General features: G+C 32.1%; 1 protein-coding gene across 1 annotated transcript in view; it reads left to right on the top strand.

Annotated features, from left to right (window-relative positions):
* Positions 1–23,415, top strand: part of LOC124353611 (baculoviral IAP repeat-containing protein 6-like) — a 183,889-nt gene that overhangs the window by 140,050 nt on the left and 20,424 nt on the right. Inside the window, 6 exon segments of the mRNA XM_046803533.1 lie at positions 10,905–11,124; positions 12,136–12,315; positions 17,073–17,275; positions 20,696–20,800; positions 21,574–21,602; positions 21,604–21,752. Of these exon segments, the coding sequence (XP_046659489.1) occupies positions 10,905–11,124; positions 12,136–12,315; positions 17,073–17,275; positions 20,696–20,800; positions 21,574–21,602; positions 21,604–21,752 (886 nt within the window).

Here is a 23,415-nt window from a genome sequence, read left to right as displayed (position 1 = left end):
CTACTGTAACTTAATTCCGAAGCACCGCACAATCCAAACTTTCCACAACAACTGAATAAACTCGTCTAGCAGTTCAGACCGGAGTGGCTGTGACTAAGCTTTCATGTCGAGACACGATTGTTTGTTTGTTGTCCTGTAAACGTTTGTTTATATTCGTTATAACAAGGTGAGTCGTGGAACATTCGTTATATAGAGGTGAATTTCGCCACAAGAGGTTCTAACAACAAAAAATTCACTATACCGTGGTATACCTGGATTACTAAAAATTCGTTATATGAAGGTTGTGAGTATGCTTTATTCGTTATGTAGAGGTGAAATTTGCATTGATTCTTATGGAGGCTTGTAGGGGATTTAAAAAAATTTGTTATATAAATGAATTTGTTATATGGAGGTTTGACTCTAGTTTGTTGTACTTTAAGTTCTATGTGTTCTTGTTTAAGTTGATAGAGGATTACAATCATTTAAATTCTAGTGCCAGTAATTACTCCTACAAACTGTTTTTTAACTTTATTTTAGAACTTTTCATTATTTAAAGGAAATCTAATTGATTGAACTCATGCTGCACAATTCCTCATTGTATTTTCATATCGTATTCTAAGTTCATCCAAGCTAGTTAGAACATAAAAGCAGTTGTATCATCCGCATAGATAATTTTTTAGTCATGCCTGAAAAAGGATGATCATTTAAAGCAATTAACACATCCCAAATTAACACTTTGGACCCCAAACGGTCGATTTCTGGACGTTCGTAAATCACGCTAATAGGACCAGGCGGTCGATTTCTGGACGCCGGAATTTCGGTATTTTTAATAAGTAATATAATAATGTTAGCATTTAAAATATAATTTTATTATATACTTTAAACCATATACACTTTGTTAAAAGTATTAAGGATATTAAAAATATTGTTTTGAATGAACTACAAAATATTACACAGCAGCAGTACAATAGCGCTGTCAGCTGATCACTGCGTACTGCGTAGTGGCTCGCCTCGCCGCCGGGCACCAGCTGTCTAGACGTTTACGTTCTGTCCGTTTGTTGTTCTGTGTTTTCGATGTAGTAATGTTTGCTTTCGTACGAATTATTTTTTTACTGAATTGTGATGAAAATGGCTTATAAGAACTTGAAAACAAGTGAACTTGATAGGGAAATAGATAGGGAGATAGATTCGTCTGATTCTTCAATTCCATTTGATGATGACTCGGACGCAGATCCCACATATAACCCTATTCTACAACCTTCAAGATCTGGTCAATAGTACAAGCAATCAAGAAAAAAAATCTAGATTTGCAGTTGGTGCAAAGAGGGCTGTCATTCTCTTTGCTTTGGCAAACATGTGTGTAAATAGTGCTCCGAGTGAAAATTGGGTACTTTGGGATTATACCGACCACACCCAGACATGAATCGTTATTTGACATTTTGCTTCTACTGATTACTAGATTAGCGTAGAACAATATTTCATCAATATAAAACAGGAATTGTCTTATCGCAAACCCCTCCCCATCCTCAGACAGAGGTCAAAGTCGAGCAGTCTAGTAGATAACGTGACTGCAGAGTCTCGCCGCCCGTTCAGCTGGTATGCCGCGACCCGGAAACCGTTGCTAATACTCAACAGGTTCAGCGAATGTGGGGTTCAGCTAAATGGCATAATAAAAAACAAAAAGGAACAGCACGACACCATCTTGACTAATACCTAGCTGAATACATGTGGCGGTCAGCAGTTGCGGCTGAAGGCGGACTCACTCATCCTTGATATTGCTGCATTCTGGGCATCACAGAAAACCCATTAACAATTGATAATCATTGTAAGTTTGTAATTAAAGAGTTGTTTTTTCGTTCTATAATGTTTGTTTCTATAAATTTATATTTTTGTGTTCCTCATACTGGTGTGGTCGGTATAATCCCAAAGTACTGAGAAAATTGTTTGTACATAGTGTATATATTTTTTTACTTTATGCTATTGTAAACAGTACATTTTATTGACTTATGCCTATTTTGATCTTCACTATATTGTAAACTAAAATAAGAATTTGTATTACTTAAATTATTTTTATATTTTCGATGCTGTACTGATATTTCCGAATAACAACTTTTTTATTGCTTTTGTAGCAACATGATAAATTTTGTTTGATTGTATTATTTGTATTTCAAATAAGTTAAAATTTGGTACACATGTAGAAAACAATATTCTCTGTAAAATAAATTTGTTTCCCACGGTTAAAAACTCTTTGGTTTTTTCAGTAAAACATAATAAACTAAAAAATTATTAAATAATTTTGTTGTTTTATTTTTATTTTTTTATACATGCAAAAAAGGAGGGTCATATAAGACGATTTGGAGTTTTATATACTTAGGCTGATTTAAAATGTACATTTTGACACCAAATACATAATCATATGCCAATAAATACATTTGTTATGATTTTTCTCTTAAACCACTTCAAAAAAGCATGACTGACAACTGAACAGTTTTGGGAGCTAGTCCACACAGCAGGTATTACAGTATTGGGCAACATCCATTTTAGGGTCCGGTCCTTAAAGGGTTAACAAAACACTGTAGTTTAAAAAATAATATTTGAGCTACAATTAGTATGTTTTATATTTATTTTGATGCATCGTCGAGAGTGCTCCATCTATTCATGAACAAAAATAATTGGCAGTACGCAAATTACAGATTGGTGAAACGTGTTTTTGTAGTTCTTTGTGTATAAAGATTATTTAGAAACATAGTAACAAGATACCGTGATTTATAAATAATATTTAAATTGATGTTAGTATCTCTATGCCTATATTTGTCAAGTCCATAGTCTGCTGGTTCTATGTGTGGACAGTAGCTGCTCAGCGGAAAACAGGCAATCGCTAATTTTTAGTTTATCTATACGTTGTACATAAACATATTCTCTATAAATGTTCACTTTTGCACTCGGCGTAAAGGTTAAATACAGTATTACAGTTGTTTATTTGGCTTGATAATAGACTAGAGAATAGGAAAATTTCAGCCGGGAATTTGAAAGGAGGTTTTGAGTGGCCAGTCTGTGTAAGAAATGATTGCTTTTGTTTTAGTTTAAATTGTACAAAATTCTAAACTGTTACAAAATTAAGTATTTTTTGCAAAAGTACATGTATTATATATTTTTTGTGTGAAAGTGTATAGAATTTTAATATTGAACTGGAAAAATGTTAACACTCATACAAAAAAATTACTTTGCAAAAACAAGTGTCACAAAAGTCATTCTCTCAAAATGGAAATTCCCCTTTGTATCTGTACTTAATAAAAAAATATTTACTTTCAGCACTTGTAATCTTCTGATCTAAATTATTCTCTGTGCTCTAATAGCGTTTGCATTGTTGCCTAGATTAAGAAAATATATACATGTGTTTATATGTATATATGAAAAGTCTTTTTCAGTCAAAAAACAGGCGATCGCATGTTACTAGTCTATTTCTGGCCACTGTAATTTACTACTGTTCTATTGCGTATCTGGTGTTATAGTAGTGTTTGTATTTTCGCTGATGAAGAAATTATACATACATAGTTTTTAAAAAGTCTTCATTCATGAAGCGTTTACTTCCAGCTATTGTATTCTACTTTTGGTCTAATTTATTTTCAGTTTTATAGTACTGATTGCACATTTGCCGCAAGCTTCTGTATTTTTTTTCTACTTTCAGCCACTACACAAGAACTGCATATGTGTGACCATTTGTTTTAATATGACTTCGTAGATCCAATGAATGACTTTGTCATCTTAGGTTTTAGTACCCCATATTTTCATATAGTTCTGGTCTAAGCTATTGCCGGTTCTATATTTTAATGTTTGCATTCTTGCCTTAATCATGAAAATAAAGTGTGTCCATAAATTAATTACTTTATCAAACTTCACGATTTGAATTATCAGGTAAAATAAGAAAGAAATCTCATATAAAATATATATCTATGTTGTTTAGTTTACAGTCTTTTGTTTTATTTGTTTATTTATTGTAACCAAATACAACTTCAAAAATTAAATTAGTTGGATACACAATCTTTTAATTTTGTAAAATGAGCTGATTTAGTAAATTCACAAAAGAAAACCAATTAACCCTAGAACTGGCAATGGCTGTTTCATGAAATGCAATAGTATTTTTTATTTATATGTAATGGTTTCATTAAACTAGTATTTATACTGAATAACCTACTCCAAATGTAATATATTGCATATCAATTTTTTCAGGGAGGATTACAAAATATAGATAAGCCAAAAAAGTTAGATAAATTTTTAAAAATTATTTAAAACTTTTTTTACTAAAATATTCTGTGGCCTAGCAAAGTTATTGATTAGTGTATTTGTAATGAGGGAATGCGCTTGTTAAATCTTTACTATTCAGATATTATTAGTAGCAAAATAAACTTGGTATAAACATTTTCATCTAAAGCTATATCATATTTCACTATTTTTATTAACTTTTCATGAATTTCTCGTTTTTAAGATAATTTTTTCTCCAATAAAACACAAACAGAGACACACACAGTAAACTAAGAAAGATAGGAACGTTGTATGACATTCCTTAAATATTTGTTACCTCACAAATCAAATGGTAAAGTTCGATTGAGTAATTTATAGACACTGTATAATACATACATAGGTCTGGAAAGTCTACTTCCTGCAATTTTCTTCTACTTTTGATCTAAGGTATTTCTGGTGGCGTAATAATGTTTGCATTGTTGCGCTGATCAAGAAAATGTTTCTAGTACAGATCTGAAAAGTCTTCTTCAGTAACAAGAGACTTCTTCTGGCTATTATAATCTACTTCTGTTCTAAGTTATTTCGGTGTCGGCAGTTCATGTGTGTAAAATTTCACCATTGTAGGATAGTGGAAAGTTTAAAAACTTGATGTGGTTCTTGTAGAGCTTATATCCCTATTCCAGCCCATATGGATGGTTGATGCCATAGTTTCATTCTATGATGTAGAAAAAACTTAATTGTATCCATTTTTTAAGCAGTATAAATATAAGAAATTAATACATGTTTTGTACTTGGGACAATAAATGCTGGTAGTCTAAATAGTAACCAGGATAAAGTAAATTAACACTTACTTCTTTCTAAGAACCCCTTTCACAATCTGCAGTCCAGAGTTCCAAACAGTTTGTTTGTTTTGTTTAGATTATCAGTCCTTATCAGTGTTCTCAGTCTTAGTTGATGAATGTGTTTATCAACAACTCCTCAGTCTGCATGCAGTGTATTAGTCATTCGCATGGTCAGTGTATCCTTGACAGTGTATAGCAGTCAAGCGGGCAAACGTGAGTAAGATGTAGTTATCAACTCTGCTATCATGGAGGATAGGTTGCGGTTTCATCCAGAAAACTTGAAATCCTCATTCATTTTTCTGCTTGAGTCCACAGGTATAATAATAACTTTCTAAATTTATACATGAAATTGGAATTGTTTGTTGATACATTTTAAAGTAATAAATGTGAATAGTGAGATGTTTTGAGTTTCAGTTATGTTTAGCCTTCCTGTCATAGTAATTGTTTAACCTTAAAAGTGGCTATCATCTTCTGACGATCCTATACTATTTTACTTTAACTTCAAGACTAGGCTGCATCTTAACATGTCATATCAATGAAAAGATTTCTGAACTTTGGCATTCAAGTAGTAAAAGAAAAACTACAATAATTTGTATAAGTCAAGATTTATGGCAATTAACCCATTGCATCACAAAATTCAGTAAGTTTGAAAAATTCCATAGCAGTTAACATTTTTTGTGAAACTTGAGATAAGCACCATTTAAAAGTACCATTTTTAGAGCAACTATGGTCAGTTGATGTTTTTCATGCAACATTTTTTTCAAATTGTCTCTATTTGAAAAAGAATAAACAAATGTTTAAAGCAGTGAGAAAAGAGACTAATCTTATTTTATTTATACATATAATATAAAACATGTTTTAGTTATGTTATTTATACCAAACGTAAGCCTAAGGTCTGTAATATTGTTTGACTACCTTTTGAAATTGTTTTCTGTTAGTAGTGGTCGTAACACAGCTGTTTCAAAAGGCACAACCTATAAAGTGGACCTGGTGTAAAAACACAGTCAGTTCAAGTTGTTCATAGTTTGGTGCAACATGTTGTAGTTGTAATAAAATAGTAATATATCACTTTCTTTTAATATGACATATAATATTAAGAGTAAAATCATATTTTTCAGTATATATTTAAATATTTATTTCTTTTGATGTAAACTTTAGTTTGTTTTTTCAGTCGTTATACAGTTATTTGTATATAATTTTTTTTCTTAATTCATCAACTACTTCACTTTGGTTGAGAAATATAACAAATATACATTTTTGTTTTTAGCCCAAAATCATTTAGAAAATTCAAATCACATGTTGAATTTATTACTTTTTTAACACTTTTTTAAGTTAAAAGCACAACTCGTAAATTTATCACAACTGTTTAAGGTTTTACTATTAGTACAAATTCAAACATATAAGCAACATAACATACATGATGTAAGATTTTGTACAGAGATTTTAAATTAAAATGACATTTTTAGTAATTTGGAAGTATTTAACCCTTTGAGTGCCAGGGATCTCGCTACGAGACGATTTAAAAAACACGCTTGAGTGCCGAGAGTCTCGCTCCGAGACGACACGTTCCTACGCGAAGAGTGCCGGAGTCTCGGAACGAGGCAATTTCTATTTCATTTGTAGTACCTCTATAACTTATCCCATACTGAATAATATCATACAAAATGCCAATACATTAACTAAACTAACCTTTCAAACTATTATTTTGACCCACTTTCTCAGCTGGAAAAAGATCATGGTGTCGAGATGAATAGCGGAGCGTTTTTGATGTTACATAATTGTGTGTTTTTATTAATTTAAAATGTTTCCAAGCTATATTATATATTAAAATTAATACAAAAAAGTGTTGACAGTCACTTCCGAGTGTCCATGAAGACAGTGTTGTGGAGTTTGTTTGAAAATTACCTGAATACGGTTATGTTTGTCTTGAGTTTCGTTTTAGTAATTATTGTTATATTACACATGATTGTGCATTGTTTTAAATGGCTTTTATCATTAAAGTATTAAGGTTTTAAAAAGAATTTAAAAAAGATTTTTGTAGTGAAAACTAAACTTTAACTGAATATTTTCCAAAACCCTGCGTTTTTTAGCAAAACAAACCTCTAGCGCTTGAATAATTTTAATAATTGTGTTTATTGCTAAATATTAGGTTATGACACCTGAGTTAAGGTGTTTGCTCTTTATCATAAAACTATTAAAATTTAAAGATAATTTTTTCTTAAATTAGTTATTTTACCTTAAACTGGATTTTTATTTTGTTTCCGTTGAAAAGCCACTGTTTAAAATGATTTTTTATTTCTTTAAATTATATCAAAATCTTATTGTTACATATTTTTTAATGAAAATTTATTCACCTTTAAAAAGAATTCAAAAAAAGCTTTAAATTTTTAAAAATAAATTTTAGTGAATTTTTTTATGAAACCTTGATATTAGTAATAATAATCTCTGGCAATTAACTATTTATAAAAATTTTGTTTACGGTACAATATTAAGTTATTACACATGATTTTGGGTTGTTATAAAATTCTATTTATCATGAAAGTAAAGAAATCTCAAAATAAAATTTTGTTATAATAATTATTTCATCCCAAAATTGATTTTTATTGTTTCCGTGGAAATGTTGCATTTAATTTTTATTTTATTTTAAAAATAAAATAAAAATTTTAATGTTTAATAGTTTCTGATACCTAGTACATTTACCTTTAAAAAGAAGTAAACAGAAGCTTTTTATGATAAAAAATAAATGTTATACACGTTTTCTTCTAAAACCTTGCGTTTTTGTCCAAAACCCTCTGGCACTTTTCGCATAGTCACGAAAAAATAACTTGGCATTTTATAACATGGATTTGATTTTATCTCTGGCATTAAAGGGGTTAAATTATAATCAATATGGTAAAAAGGCTACTATGTGCATTAAAAAAAAGGTATTGGCAAATACATGTTAAGGTTCATTAAAAAATCAACGGACATACATAAGAGAAAGTAAGTAACGATCAGGTCGACCTAAACTTAGTCTGCAGTACAAAAACAGTAACAGAGATAAATTTTAATTGGGTGGGAGGACAAAGTTTTAGAAAATTTCGAGATTCGAGCTTTTAGGCTTTGTGGGTACCTGCAAGCACAAGGTTGTGTTACTAATCACAAATGAAACCAATTACACCCAACCCATGGAGCTCCTAATTGTAGTTAAAATAAAAAGGTTGATAATGATAAGTTGGTGTTCCTACCCTGACAACAGTTATAAGTAAAAGGGTATGGTAGTATAATAATAAATTTAACAAGACATACATGTGGCACAAACTTAAAGTATACCTAGTGTGAATTATATTTTAATCTTTTAAAGACCCATGGTTTTGTTGATTCTGTGCTCGATTATGTTCAAAATTAAGCTTTAGTGATAAATGGGTTCAAACTTGTCTGTAGTCACTTTCACTCTGCACTATCACTCTCTATTCATGGCAGTAGAGATTCCCATCCTGGGTAAGAGACACTAGTCAAACAGTGTAAGGCCACATAGGTAGTTGTTCTCTGAGGCCCCAGTTTGATACACTATAACAGTGTAACAATTCTCTAGACCTAGTTAACAAAATTTAGAGGAGGGCAAGAGTTGTAATGTAACGTAGGTTAAGGGTGTACTGGACAAATATTACATAAAGTTATTTAAATTTTCAAAAACCAAACAAAACATGTGTACCAGTTAATAGTCTCACAGAAACTTAGATTTTAAAGAAAATTTATATTGTAAAATGAGCACTATAGAGTCACAAGTTTAACAAGGACCTAATTTTAGTGGCCAGAGAAAATTGAGTAACTAAAGTAAAGGTACAAGATGACATTATAAAATGCACTGCAATACAAAGATCAAAATTTTATATATATATATATATATATATATATATATATATAACTTATATTCTCCACAAGTTACTCCAACACCAACATGTTGCTTTAGAAACAGGAAACTTCTAACAGTACCCGAACCTACCGGGGTTCACAAAATCAGGAAGAAACGTGTAGTAGTAGTAATTTAACCATGACAAACAAAGACAATACACCAAATCACCAACTATTAGAAACAAAAAGTGATAACATATTAATTACGATCAGAAGACACGTCTTCTTGAATAACTGATCTCTAGTAAGATTGGCAGCAGAAAAACAACTCAGCCAAAAACTGTCAGAGGTCATATGGTGGAGCTTAACCAGACATAAAAACAGCAGATCACTCTGCTGTTGTCACTGCCCAACATTTCCCATTTTTTGTTTTTTTTTTAATAAACTCTGCAGCAACTTCTTATAATCTTTCAACAGTCAAATGTTTTCTTGTCCATTATTTCAGTTAATTTCACAAATCTGTTACAAATAATTGCTACACAAAATATACAAATAGAGACGGAAAAATGAACTGACCGTGTCTCTAGAAAGATTGGTACAATATCGGTTAGATAGTGTGTACTAGGAATTCAACACATCTGATTGTTGTCCAACCATCAGCTTATATACTGTGTTGGGAATTTGTGCGACCGACCATTTTCAATAATAAATATAAGGAGAATCCTGATCAAAAATTTGTGCGTCCCAACTAGCAAGCAAATCTAATAACATCCGGTATGTCACACTACAGATTCAGCCAACTCACTGCTGTGCAATTCACGTGCCACCACACGCTATCAAATCCTACCTCAGCTCAGTTTGTCATCCAATGAAGTTGGATAGTGTGTGGCCGGATTTAGTCTCTTAGTGGTGGATGACCTGGCTAGGCTGTAAACTACATTCTGATAATAGCAAATAGCTTAATTTAGATGTTTTTCTCAAGATTTAGTATATAAGTTGTTTTAGTGCTCAATTTTTATGTAGTGATGTGATTTAGATAGGTATCTTTGGAAACGCAGTTTCTACACAGTCTTGTACATGGGTTATTCTTTGTCAACAATCTAACATATGTTATATTGTCAATGTTAAGTTTATCTCCAGTTCACCTCCCTTTTTGTACAGCGTCTGGAATCTTACGCTGTCAGTCTTGACTTCTAAAATCTGGTCAAATTTTTGTTCTGAAATGAAAACCATATTATGATAATATGTTCTCATCATGAACATTCTTTTCGCCATCTTTTAAACGAAAACAGATGAAGATAGACATTATACAAACACGAGACACTGACCACAACGCTGCAGAGATGGAATTTTAAATAATACTTACATAAAAACCGTGTGTTGTATATTTGTGATCTGTAAATTTATTGCTATGTTTGTAACCATTAGAGGTGAATCTTTTCTTTGCTATAAGAAAAATTAAGTTAAAAGAATATTTTTTTGTGAAACGTTTTTGTTTCTAGGCCTAATCTATGAAATTTATCTTATAAACTATTAATTACTTTAAATTATTATAAACTTCTGTGACTCATGTTAACTGATTAAGATGGCTTACTTCATAACTATTACAGCACTCAAGATAATTGAATATTCGGTGTTCGTTTTTGAGACAACTTAAAATTTAACATTAAGTCGTTCTTTTAGATTTGTTGTTTTCTTATCAATAATATGTGTTCAAGGTACAGTCACCCTCTCTTTTTATAATTTTCCCTTGCAAAATTCATTAAATATAAGTTTAAAAATTTAATATGTGTGTGTTTCAATATAACTTTTTTTTATTTAGACACATTTTAAATTTCTGTCTGAGTAAAATTATGTACAAGATTATCCATATTCCTTATATTTCAGTTTTATATGAATTTTTATATAAACATAAAACATTACCCAATATTAAAAAGGTTTAAGTTTCATCCTGTTGGAAAATTTTGAAAAGTTACCTGAATATTGCTGTTTATGTTTATGCTGCAGGAGGATTGAATAATGCAGTAGACTCTGTGGTGGAACTCCTCTACCTACTATGCACCACTCGGGACGAACATGCTGCTGAGAGGGTAAAGGCTATACTATCATGGCTGACAGTGACTGCCTCAGAGGCTCAGATGGCTTCATCTACCTATGTTCAGTGTGTGGCTGCCATCCTCTGGGCCAACCCTGACTTCTCCCATATGGTCACTGACCAACTTTTTAGGTATTTAGCTTCAACAAATCCTTTGAAACTTTTCACAGATAAAATTTCTTTCATGCCTGAATTTGAAGAATATTTTATTATATATTAAAAATCATAATTCATATCTCAATGAGACCCAAAATAATGTAATGTTTTTACTATTAACTTAAACATTTGACGTAAGTCAGCAGTAAACAAGCTTTAACTCAACGCTATTTGCCCTTGGCTGAATAAAAATCCCTATAGACATACTAATCAATCATACAAGCTAAAGAAAATGAGACAATATTTTCAAAATTTTCACCTGGTTTACAAAATATGGTTGTATAAAGTTTTCAATAACTTTGATAAGCTGCATTTTCATTATGATTGTGACTCTCCTAATTACGCTAGAGAACTTTTTTTTAATTCTTTGTAAACCCTTTCCAGTTGATTGACAAGACAAATTAATATGAATGGACTAATTGGAATAAGAGTGCAACTTTTCAGTAATTTCATACTTTAGTCTTTATTTTCTTATGTTGGACAGCAATGATTTTAGCATATTTGAAGATTGTTAGTTTTTAAAATGTGTACAAACTATACCAATGTATTTCAATTATTAACTGTTGAGTGATATTTTAAATCAGTTGTTGCTCTAATTTAATGTAATAAATAGCATTCTTGCATAAATAAGTAACTAACTGTTTTATATATTAATTGTTATTACTTAGGTACAGCGTCTAAGAGTTTTTAAAACAAACTATATAAGGCAGTATTTTTCTAAAATCTGTAATTTAAAAAAAATTGTAATCAAATATTTCATTGCTGATAATACTACTGCTGTGTGACATACTATGTAGTGGGGATAATTTCTAATAGTAGTATCAACAAGCCTTAAGTTTGCTTGAAGCACCACGAGCTTGGTTCTGTTCCAGGATTCAAGTTTGAATTTATTAATCCCTTTTATACAATGGTTTTAATCTAAATTAAAACCTTTAGATCTGTTAAATCGGTGTGTTGAATATATTAGTCAATGAATGTGTGTGGCAGCTTGGTGTACCAGTGGACATTGAGGTTGGAGTCACGCTCTGCATTGAAGCGAGCAGTGGACACAGTTTTGTGTGCCATGTGCTACATTAAGCCTGTGCTGTTTCCCACACTGCTGAAGCAGATGGGGGCCTTGGTGCCCATCAGTGCAACGGGACCCACCGACTCTATCTCTGATGACAGGTATTCTATGTAATTTGTATTCATTTCACCGCAAGATGCTATGTTGACTGTATAAGTTAGCATTTGTTAAATTCAGCAATGACTCCAGTCCAGTCCAACAAAATAAATTGAATTTCTTGCGTTTCTCTAAATAACATATATTATTTCACATCATCCTTGTGTTCAAAGATTAATAGTTAAAAGTGTGAACTACCCCAGAATATGTGGTGGGTGTTGCAATCACACCCGAGGATCAGTATTTTTCTCCCTCTTCTGCAGTGTTCCAATAGTCTTTTTCCTTTTTTTGGTTGACAGGTTGTTGATGGATTTGGGAAATACTATAAAGCAATCTTCACCTCTCTTTTCCCTTGTTCGTTGGCAACTTCTGCTGCCACTGCAATTTAAGTGTCTAGTTAGTAATTCTGTAACAAGATGTAAATTCATTTTTTTGATGGCATAACACATGCTCTTAGGTTTTTAACAGTTTGATCATGCGTTAGGTTAAAAACCTGAATTGTTAATTCTTTGTTGGCCCAAGGTTCCCGGATTAGGACGATATCCAGGCCTGTTGAGATTAACCTCCTTCCTAAGATAGCAGTAGCAGCCTTTGTATGGTGGTGTTTCTATACTCTTAGGTTTCTCATGTGGATGTCTTTCCTCACCTCCTTTACGTGGTATATTCCTGTCACTTTTTTTTACATGGTTTGAGAGCTGTAAAACCTTTTTTCCTCTTAGAAGAAACTGATCGTCCCTTTTCTAGGTGGTTTTAACCTCATCCACTACTACTATTTCTCAAATCAAATCAAATAATAAAACATCTTTATTTCCATTATGTTACAAATATATATCATAGGAGCACAATTTTCCATTTATAACATAAAATTACTTTATTCATATAAAAAATCTTAACTTTGGAAAAAATTAAATATTTATATGTACTCTAAATATTAGTGGAAATATTTCCTCACATGAGTGCATAGCACATGTGCATGAGAGTGTCCCATTAATTAGAAATAAGTTCCTTAGGGAAATAAGATGTTTAAAAATATTGTTCACATAAAACTTAAAAAAATTGCCATAACTGGGAAAAAGCATATAAGTATAGATAAAGTTCCTAATGGTCTAGAAGAAAATACAGTATAAGGTTTTAAAATTGACACAATATGTAATCATTCTTATCGGTGGATGTAGGTAATCTAAAGATAAGTAAACAGACAACTTTTAAGGAGTAAAACCGACAGACTAATGTCAGGATAATGCATGAGGCCCTCTGCCCCCCTCCCTCCAGTCATCATCCCCCAATCTAACCTTACCCTGCAACCTTCAGCTGCCCCGCTGGCCAACCAACACCACAAACTCAAATATATACACCCACACACATACTACAGCTATACACCACGCACATGCGTGCATGCATGCATACAAATATAAAGACAATCCCGTACAGTTTTGAACATTAAAATCTGTAATAAGACGTTATAATACTTTCAGTATAATCACAGCGTATGCGTTTTAACCATTAAAAAATTAAATAAAAATTTTAAAGTTAAATAGTTTTTGATACGTAAAAAAAGCAACTAAAATTTGCTATCGTATATTACTGCATAAATAGCATGGGAAATAGATAAAAATATATGACAGAATTGTTGTTGTTCATATATTATTAATAGGTATTGCAATAAAGGAGTTGATTGATAGGTTTATTTTAATTGGGTAATTTTTTTTATTTATGCTCCTCATTTGTAAGAGTTCTCTTCGACTATTCAGTAAATCTGTTTAAAATTTGGAAAAATAACTTTGAACAGACATTGACCTCAGTAATATTTGTGACACAGGTCTAGTTGCAGTTCTCTAAGTAATTACTAAATAACTTTTTGTCCATAAAGGTAGTTTCACCAGGAGTCTTTATGGTTTTGTCTTGGCATGTTAATACTCAGGGCAGTACAATAGTGGTCAGTAATACTAGTCTCGATCACCGCTGTGTGTAAACTGTTAAAATTATCGTGTTTAATAAAAATATATTCAAGACAAGTCTGACTGACCCCTCCCTATCTAGTTGAATTGTATATGTCACACATAAACCCACATTCATACAATACATCCAAGTATCTTTCAGTTTTGTTGTTAGGTATCAAAATGTTAATGTGTTAATCACCAATAATTTTATATGTTTTAGTTTTAGTCAGGTGAGAGTAGTGTTCTATGACAGCGGCAGTAAAGTTGTCTAGATCGTTATATTGAGTTCTGTACACCACCAGCAGGTTGAATTGTTTGTTATTATAAGTAAAGTCGCACAGTAGGCCATGCACACTGCCCAGCTCCTTCTCTTGCACCCTCACACCACATAAACTTAACACACCACCATCATTCCGATTGGTGCCTTTCAACGTGTTATATCACTTATATCCCTCAAGCTCCATCCCCACTCCATTCTCATCAAGTCATTTTTCACTTAAAACAATAATATCCCAAAAAGTTTTAATGGCTTCCAAATAAACTACATCCAACTATTGCTTTTGGAGTGGACCTCTCTGTCCCGGGATTGACTGAGACTATTTCTTTCACTTTTTCTTCTACTTCCATCACCTCAGTAATAGCCTTTTCTTTTGAAGACGGCCGAGACTTCTTTTTTTCCCCCCTCTTCCTCTCTGACATCTCCCAATTAAACCTTTGGGATTTCTTCTTTAACCGTAGCTGAATTTTTTGAAACTTTTAGCCTCTCCAGGAACCCTCTTTTTCAAGTTTGTTTGCAATGTCACAGTCTATTGCCAAGGTTAGCAGTGCAGGCTTGTCCTTGTCACGCCTACGTAGGACATTTCATTTGATCACTAAAATGTCCTTTTCTGTAACTTGAAATATCTAAACTTTTTTCCATTTGAGTAATTTTTGCTGTTCAGAAAGTAGGCAGTCAGAATTCTTGAGTGGAAAAACCAGGTACAGAAAAAACCAATGTCTCACTTACATCTGAAATGAAACAAAAATTCTTATTATTTTTAAAGGTGAAACTATGACTACGAGGTATGGCTATTAAATAACGGGACTGATGCTGCAGTGGAACGAGTGCGCATGCGCCAACCAACAATGACCAACAGCTGTGTAGTTTGAGACTTCCTCTTCAGAATGCAGTTAGTCTCGTTTCTGTAAACAACATCGTTGTGTCATAACCTTCATTTATATAAGTGTTGTTATTTTGTTTTGTCGGAAAAATGGTTAGCGTAATAATATAGCAACGAATTGTTATTAAATTTCACGTTAAACTTGGAAAAAACCGCTACCGAAACCTATAATTTACTAAAAGAAGTGTATGTCAGTGAATGTTTATCGCGGACTCGTGTTTTTGAATGGTTTAAGCGTTTTCAAGATGGTCGACAAGACGTGGAAGATGATCCGCGGCCAGGTCGTCCTTCAACATCAAAAACGGAAGACAATGTCGAAAAAGTTGCTAATTTGATTCAGTCTGAACGACCATTAAGCATTCGTGCAGTTGCTGAATCTGTAGGCATTGATAAAGAATTTGTACGGCAAATTTTACATGACAATTTGAACATGCGAAAAGTGTGTGCAAAAATGGTACCAAAAATTCTTTCGATTGATCAACAAGCAGCTCGTAAAAATGTTTGTACTGACACTTTGAATGCCATTGAAAATGACCCAAATTTATTGGAAAGAATAATAACATGTGATGAATCGTGGTTTTTTACTTATGATCCGGAAACGAAGCGCCAATCCATGCATTGGAAGACCTCAACTTCACCGAGAGCCAAAAAAGCAAGAATGAGCAAGTCAAAATTTAAAGCAATGATGATTGTTTTTTTCGACATTCGTGGGATTGTGTACCTTCACTGGGTTCCTGAAGGACAAACAATTAATCAACATTACTATCTCGAGGTACTTAATAAACTACGTGAAAGAGTAAGAAAAAAACAACCCGAAATATGGAAGGACAAATCATGGATTTTGCACCAAGACAATGCGCCAGCTCATTCCGCGTTATCTGTCAAGCGGTTCCTGACCAAGTACAGCATCCCAGTGTTAGAACATCCACCTTACTCGCCAGACCTAGCACCATGCGACTTTTATCTTTTCCCTAAGGTGAAATCTGCATTGAAAGGTACGGGATTTTAATCCGTAGAAGCTGTTCAAGAAAAAGCGGCAAGACTCCCTGAAAGAGTTTACAGAAGATGACTTTCAGCATTGTTTCCAACAATGGAAAATTCGCATGGAGCGTTGCAGGGATAGAGAAGGGGTGTATATTAAAGGTGATAATAAGTAATTATGTTTAAAATGAAAATACATTTTTTTACAATATCAGTCCCGTTATTTAATAGCCATACTTCGTATATAGTCCTTTCTTACATGTACACTGAATCTGAGCAATCCCATGGATGTCCAGGAATGGCTCATAACTAACTCCAAGAGGTATTGCAATAAAGGGGTTGATTGATAGGTTTATTTACTGTAGGTGATGTCTGTTTTTGTAGTGGATTGCTAGCCTAAACACGAGGGAGTACTGTTCCCTACTCGCTTTGAACAGAGCTAGCCTCTCCTTTCAAAGGGACATGACTGAGATATAGAGCCCGCTACCTTCCTCTTAGGATCTCAATAACGAGATCTCAGTACCTACTCCCAATCTAACCCCTCCTGAATATCATGTCACAGAATATCGATTGCAGTGAGAACATATCAGCTTCTTGTTGTAAGCAAACCAACAAAAACAAAAAAAAGTCTATAAAGTACGATGGTAGACTCAGTCCTACTATTTAAGTGTAATGTTATAGGAAAGACGGTGAGAGCGGCAGACAGACAGATGACAATAAGAAAGAGTCTGAATGGTACGACCATCTGGTGTTGCAAGACCTCCAGTCCCTACAGTTGTCTGACAGTCAGCTCATGACAGTGGCGGTCGCATGTCAGTCTCCTCCAGCAACCTTACAGCTGCTAGACTCTGGCCTGCCTAACCTACTCACACAGGCTATCCTAGGTAAAAAACATTGCAGTCTTTCATTGTTGTCTTACACTGTTAAACATTCGTTCTGTTGACAAAGTACATTTAATTATTTAACCATTTTTAGTGCTTTGTAAATTAAATATTCTTTAAGATTTTATAACTATTATAATGAATAATAATAACTTTTGAGATTGGTTGGATTGTAAGAACTGGTGAAATAATAAACTTAATGTTTGCTGTAACCAAAATATCTAATTTATAAAAACCTAATTAAATACTTTGATATTTGTTAAATATCTTTGTTGTATTCCTTTTTTATTGCATTTAATTAGCTTTTTTATTTAATAATTGGATTATTGTACATTATTAGATAAAATTTGAAACCAATAGAAAAGTAAATAAATACAAATTCTAATAATATTCTTAGCCCACATTAGATATGAATAAACTATCACTAAACCAATGTCTGATATTCTCAAAGTTTTGGAACAAGATTACCAACCCATTTTAAAGTTGAAGGAAACAGGATTTTTCTAAACATTTTTCATCCTTCAGTGTTACAATAATCAGTAACACTATGTTTTAAGATCTGCAGTCTGATCTTCCTCAGTTGAATAACTAAATCAAATTCTTTTTCCCAGAACATATGTACAATGTAACAGTGTCAGAAACAAATTCAGCATAAACAATCATCTATGATATACATTGCCTAGGCCTAATAAAAAGTGTCTATCCAATTATAGCAAAATAATCACTGATGTCATATGGGCTGATATTAATCAAAGCTTTTTTACACTTTTCTTGAAACAAAATTAATTTCAAGAGATTTAAGACGAGATGGTAGAGAGTTGTAAAGTTTAATGCCTGTTCCAGAAATACAACTTAAAGTGGTTTTAAGACTACATTGAGATATTCTAAGAGAATTTGAGTTTCTAGTTGTATGGTTATGAACAGATCTATTTGTAGGTATGGCATGTAAATTTCTTTTTGTATACAATAGGCAATCTAAAATATACAGTGCAGGTACTGTAAGAATACCATACTTTTTAAATAAAGGTATACAGTGGGTCCTTATGTCTACATTAGCTATAATCTTAGTAGCATGTTTTTTGTAAAATTAATAATTTTTTTTGTGTTACAATCATTGCTTCATACAATAATTCATAAGATAAAAACTATGTAGGTAGGCATAGTAGACAGTAATGAGGATGTCTGTACTTACAACATATCTTAGCCTATAAAGGAAACAGGATTTTTCCGGGCATTTGCCATCGTCCAGTGAAACAAGAAATCAGTAACACTACGTTTCGAGATCTGCAATCTGATCTCTTCTTCAGGTATAACTAACCTAATACATAATTACAAACTAGGTTAAAATAAACAAATCACACCAAAGCGTTGTGACACAACCAAGTCAGGAATCACAACCACCATGTTGTTTGTCAACTTCACTAACTCTAAAAACATGCACTTCATAAAAAAAAAACTATACACAACACTAATTATAAAAACTGAACTACAGAATACAGGTCACAGTACGTCTGCATTCATCTACTAACCACCTACTACTGACCAGAGGGTGTTTATTCTTCTTGTCTTTTGACATGTCATAAAAGGCACCAATCATATTGTATTCTTACTGTCCAGACCATAAATACAGCTCCTCAAATATTCAGAAATGGCTAGACTAGTACCCTTTCTTAGACCTAAAGCCAAACTGACAATCAGTTTAAAAATTTTTTTTTAATATTCAACAATTTGATTATTTATAATAATAATCACAAATACCTTAGATATAAGGTATTATCGATACAGGTTGATAATTTTTGTAGTCAGACACAGAGCTCTTCTTGTAAATTGGTATGACCTTAACTAATGTCAAACATTGAGGGAAAACACCACTTTCAATACAACAGTTAAATAAATAGGCTAATATCTCAGATATGAAGTGCAGCAATTTTTAGTAGACCAGAGTTCAGGAAATAAACATCCAGACTCTTACTACAGCTCAAGGAATTGATAGCATTGTAGACTTGCCTAAAGCTCACACATTTCAAAGAAAGATTGAGCGCTTGAGGTAAACTTTGCTTGACCTTATCTAAATAAAAAGACATACACTGATTTGAGTTAGGAACATTACCAACAATACTACTTACACTACTAGTGAAAAAAATCAATAAAACCCAGGAGAGGTAATATTTCTTTTACTATTAATACATTTAGGCGTAACATTTTTCCTTGAATTCTCCTACAATTGACCACATTACTTTGGGGTTGTTCTTAGCATTAACAACTCGATTACAGCTATACAGTCTAGATGCCTCCCTAACAGATCTCCTTTACTTGCACCTTAAATAATTAAAACAGTCCTTTATAACATACTAGACCAGTGTATTTAATGGTTTGTATATAAACAAACACTGATCTTTCAGACGTCTAAGATCAGCATTATACCATTTAGTTTTATGAGATGTACATTTACTAGAAACAATTTTCAAAGGAAACTATCCTAACACATAACTAGAATCTAGGTTAAAGTAAACAAATCTTACTAGATCGTTGTAACACCCAAAGTCAGGAATCCCAGGAGTAAGAAAACCCACAAATTACAACATGAAAAAACTTCACCGAACATCTTGTTTTTTGTTTTTTTTTATCGTCTAGCAGCTGACATCCATGCACACACAGTGACATAAATATAGAACATACAAGTTGCAAGCCAAAAATAATTTATAAAACCATGATTTTTTATTATAGTGGTTATTGACATACAGGTTTTCAAACACAGAGAATGACTAAAAGTCAAGTTTAGCAATTGTCTGGTTCTTATCTGTCGAGTGTCTTTTATCAGTGCATACATGCAGCAGATGTGCTGTTTTAAAAGAACATGTCAAGAAAATACAGGTCAATCATATTTTATAAAACCACAATAGCTTGTTATTTTGGTTATTTATATAATCTGGTTTTTCATACATAAAGTGAGATTAGACATGTTTTAGCAATCCATAATTTGTTTATTGCCGATCATCAGCTGTTGTCCACAAAATAGACATGCTCAAATGCACAAACGCAGATATAAACTATACAAACTTCGTCAAATATTCTTAAGAAAATCACAATATTTTCTAACATGGTTATATATGTACAGTAGTTGAAATATTTCAAAAAATCAAAATGTGATATGGAAAAATAAAAAAAATAACTCCCAGGGCCATTTAATCATCAGAATTGTTATTTAGCTGCGCCATCATGTCCCCTTCATCTTAACCATTTTCTGCATATTCCTCTTTAGCTCAAACTACATCTATGCACATTTAATGGATGTAATATATTCAAAAATATATATGGATGTAATTGGATTTTTTTTTTTTTTTTTTTTTTTTTTTTTAAGTCTCCTAAATGTTTTTGTATATTATATATAAAGCTCTAATATGTGATTTTTTTTCCTTACAGAATTTTGTTCAAAGAAACATTCAGAAAGGAGGTGTAGCAAGCAGACAAGCCAATCACGATTGACTGACTCAGACAAAGCAAGTGGTCGTAACCATGTTATTAAAGGTAAAAATTTTTTTTTTTTAATGATTATATATCCTATTTTTTTTTAAATTTTCATGTGTAATATATATTTTAATATCTTGTATGTGTATTATAATCTGACTAACTTTATATATTTCACATACAATAGACTGAATTTTTAAAAGCTTAGCTATCAGAAAGAAGTAGATGGAAAAATATCTTTTAAAATTAGCATGATGAGTTTAATCTGTATTATTACACATGTGTTTCTATTGAGAGGTAATTGATTGGAAAGTAATATTATTTTTAATTGAATAGCCTAAAAAAGTACTATTAATTTATTAATACAAATGTACTTTAATGCAAATTAATGTAGGTATAATCATGCCATGTTTTGAAGATATAGAGTTAATAATTCCATGTGTTGCATTACTGTTGAATGTCCATTCATCAATGAAGAACAAATATTGAATAAATTTTTCATACACATTTGTGTAAGTTATGCTATTCTATAACAAGACATTTTAACAACTTTACTTTTTACATTTTACTCGTGTTAATCTGGAAAGTACAGTACATTTAAATAACTTCAAACTTATATTGATCTATAAATACATGCTTTATTTATTATTTAAACTAATTTTGTTCAGTATTAGTTTTCAGCTAGTGCAGTGTGTATACCAAGTTTTCACTGACTGTATGCAACTATGATCTTGGATCTCCCTTTATCTTTTTAAATGACTTGTACAAAGAGGAGTTGACTTAATTGTGTCATGATAAGTACCAAAAGTGAGTGATAACATGTTATTTGGTAGAAAATGGGAAAAAGCAGCAGTCCCATGGTTCAGTTGGAGGTGGTATCAACAATCCTGCAGTTCTTTGCTGAAGTCTGCTCTGAAGGCATCATGAGAGACTGGCTGGGTTCTAATGAAGGTTCTGAGTTTTGGCTTCCACTTCTCACAGTCCTCTGCAGCAGGCCTTCTACAACTCCCAGGTCAGTAACCTTTGCAAAGATAAGATCAGAATACACTCTGTACATGGTTGAATTTTTAAGGAATCATAACACTCCTGGGGAGTTGGAATCCATCCTTTTTATTAGATGTAAAAACCTATACAGTATATCACAAATAATCAAGAATACTTAAGTAAGCACAAATCAATATATAAGAATAAACTCTACAAAGTTAAGAAGTTAGAAAACAGAACAAGTTGTGCATCAAAATATTCAAGCATATACCTGAGGTTCTCATAGCTTTCCATGGTTTGTGATTCTCCACATAATGTGGCAAATATCTGAAATTCTGTTTTCCTTTCAAACCATCATCAATAATACTTTTTAACCCTGGAACTGGCAGTCATATTTCTCTCAGTGGCAGAGTGTTTTAGTACTTCATACATTGCCTCATATTTATTTTATTATTACATGTTTACTATAAAGTACCTATGTCATATTATATATTTCTTTATTCAGCATTGTTCAAGGAACATTTTTCACATAATATAATTAAAACAAAAAAATACCCTTACTCTAACTCTTCATGAAAAAAAAAAATTTGTTAGAAAAAAGAAAAGTTAGTTCAAAGATTTTGATTTGTAAAATTGTTGTTGTTAATTATATGCAAAATCCAAAATATAGAAAAGGAAGAGCATTTAATTCTGAGTAAATATAAAACAACACATAGTTTATAAGGTATTTATTTTTACATGTGGTAAATGATACAAAAATCATACACTGACATTCGAAAGTGCTACTTACCAACAAAAGTAAGAACTTCAAAGCCCACTTGGATTAATACAATCTTGTAACTATTAGTTTATATTAATTTTCTTTTTTTAATTTTTATTATATATTTTTTTAATTATGTTCTGATTGAATGTCTAAATCGGAATCCTCATCGTTGCTTATTTCATGTTCAAGTAGTTCTCGAATGTCACTTGAACAATCGCGGAAATTACGATCCATTACGTAATCACGCACAAAAAAATTTACTATTATTGTGTTATATACACAACCATCATTACAACAAACTCAAAAAAAACAATAAACCAGACAGAACACCATGCAGCTGACAATAACAATAGCCGAACGAACCAGTTGACTCATCGTTGCGCGCGCAACTAGCGCGGTACGCGGGAGAATGTAAACACACAGTTCAGAGATTATAAAACGTATGGACGTGTGTAGCGAAATGATAAAATTATTTATTAGTGTATTATTTACATAAATTGAACCTTCCTCTTTCGATTGGTATCAATGTACAACAAATTCTCGAATGTCACTTGAACGATCGCGGAAATTACGATCCATTACGTAAACACGCACACAAACTTACTATTATTGTGTCACATACACAACCATCATTACAACAAACTCAAACAAATAATAAACCAGACAGAACACCATGCAGCTGACGAAATAACAATAGCCGAATGAACCAGTTGACTCATCGCTGCACGCGCAACTAGCGCGGTAAGCGGGACAATGGAAACAAACAGTTCAGAGATAACTCACAGTTCAGAGTTACGTAATTTTGTTTGGACATGTAACGAAACAATAAAATTATTTATTAGTGTATTATTTACATAAATTGAACCTTCCTCTTTCGATTGGTATCAATACCGATACTCTTTGATCGTGTTTTAAGTACGTAATATTG

This window comes from Homalodisca vitripennis, chromosome 1, assembly GCF_021130785.1.
Source record: "Homalodisca vitripennis isolate AUS2020 chromosome 1, UT_GWSS_2.1, whole genome shotgun sequence".
Classification (NCBI taxonomy): domain Eukaryota; kingdom Metazoa; phylum Arthropoda; class Insecta; order Hemiptera; family Cicadellidae; genus Homalodisca; species Homalodisca vitripennis.
This window is presented reverse-complemented; position numbering and strand designations above follow the sequence as displayed.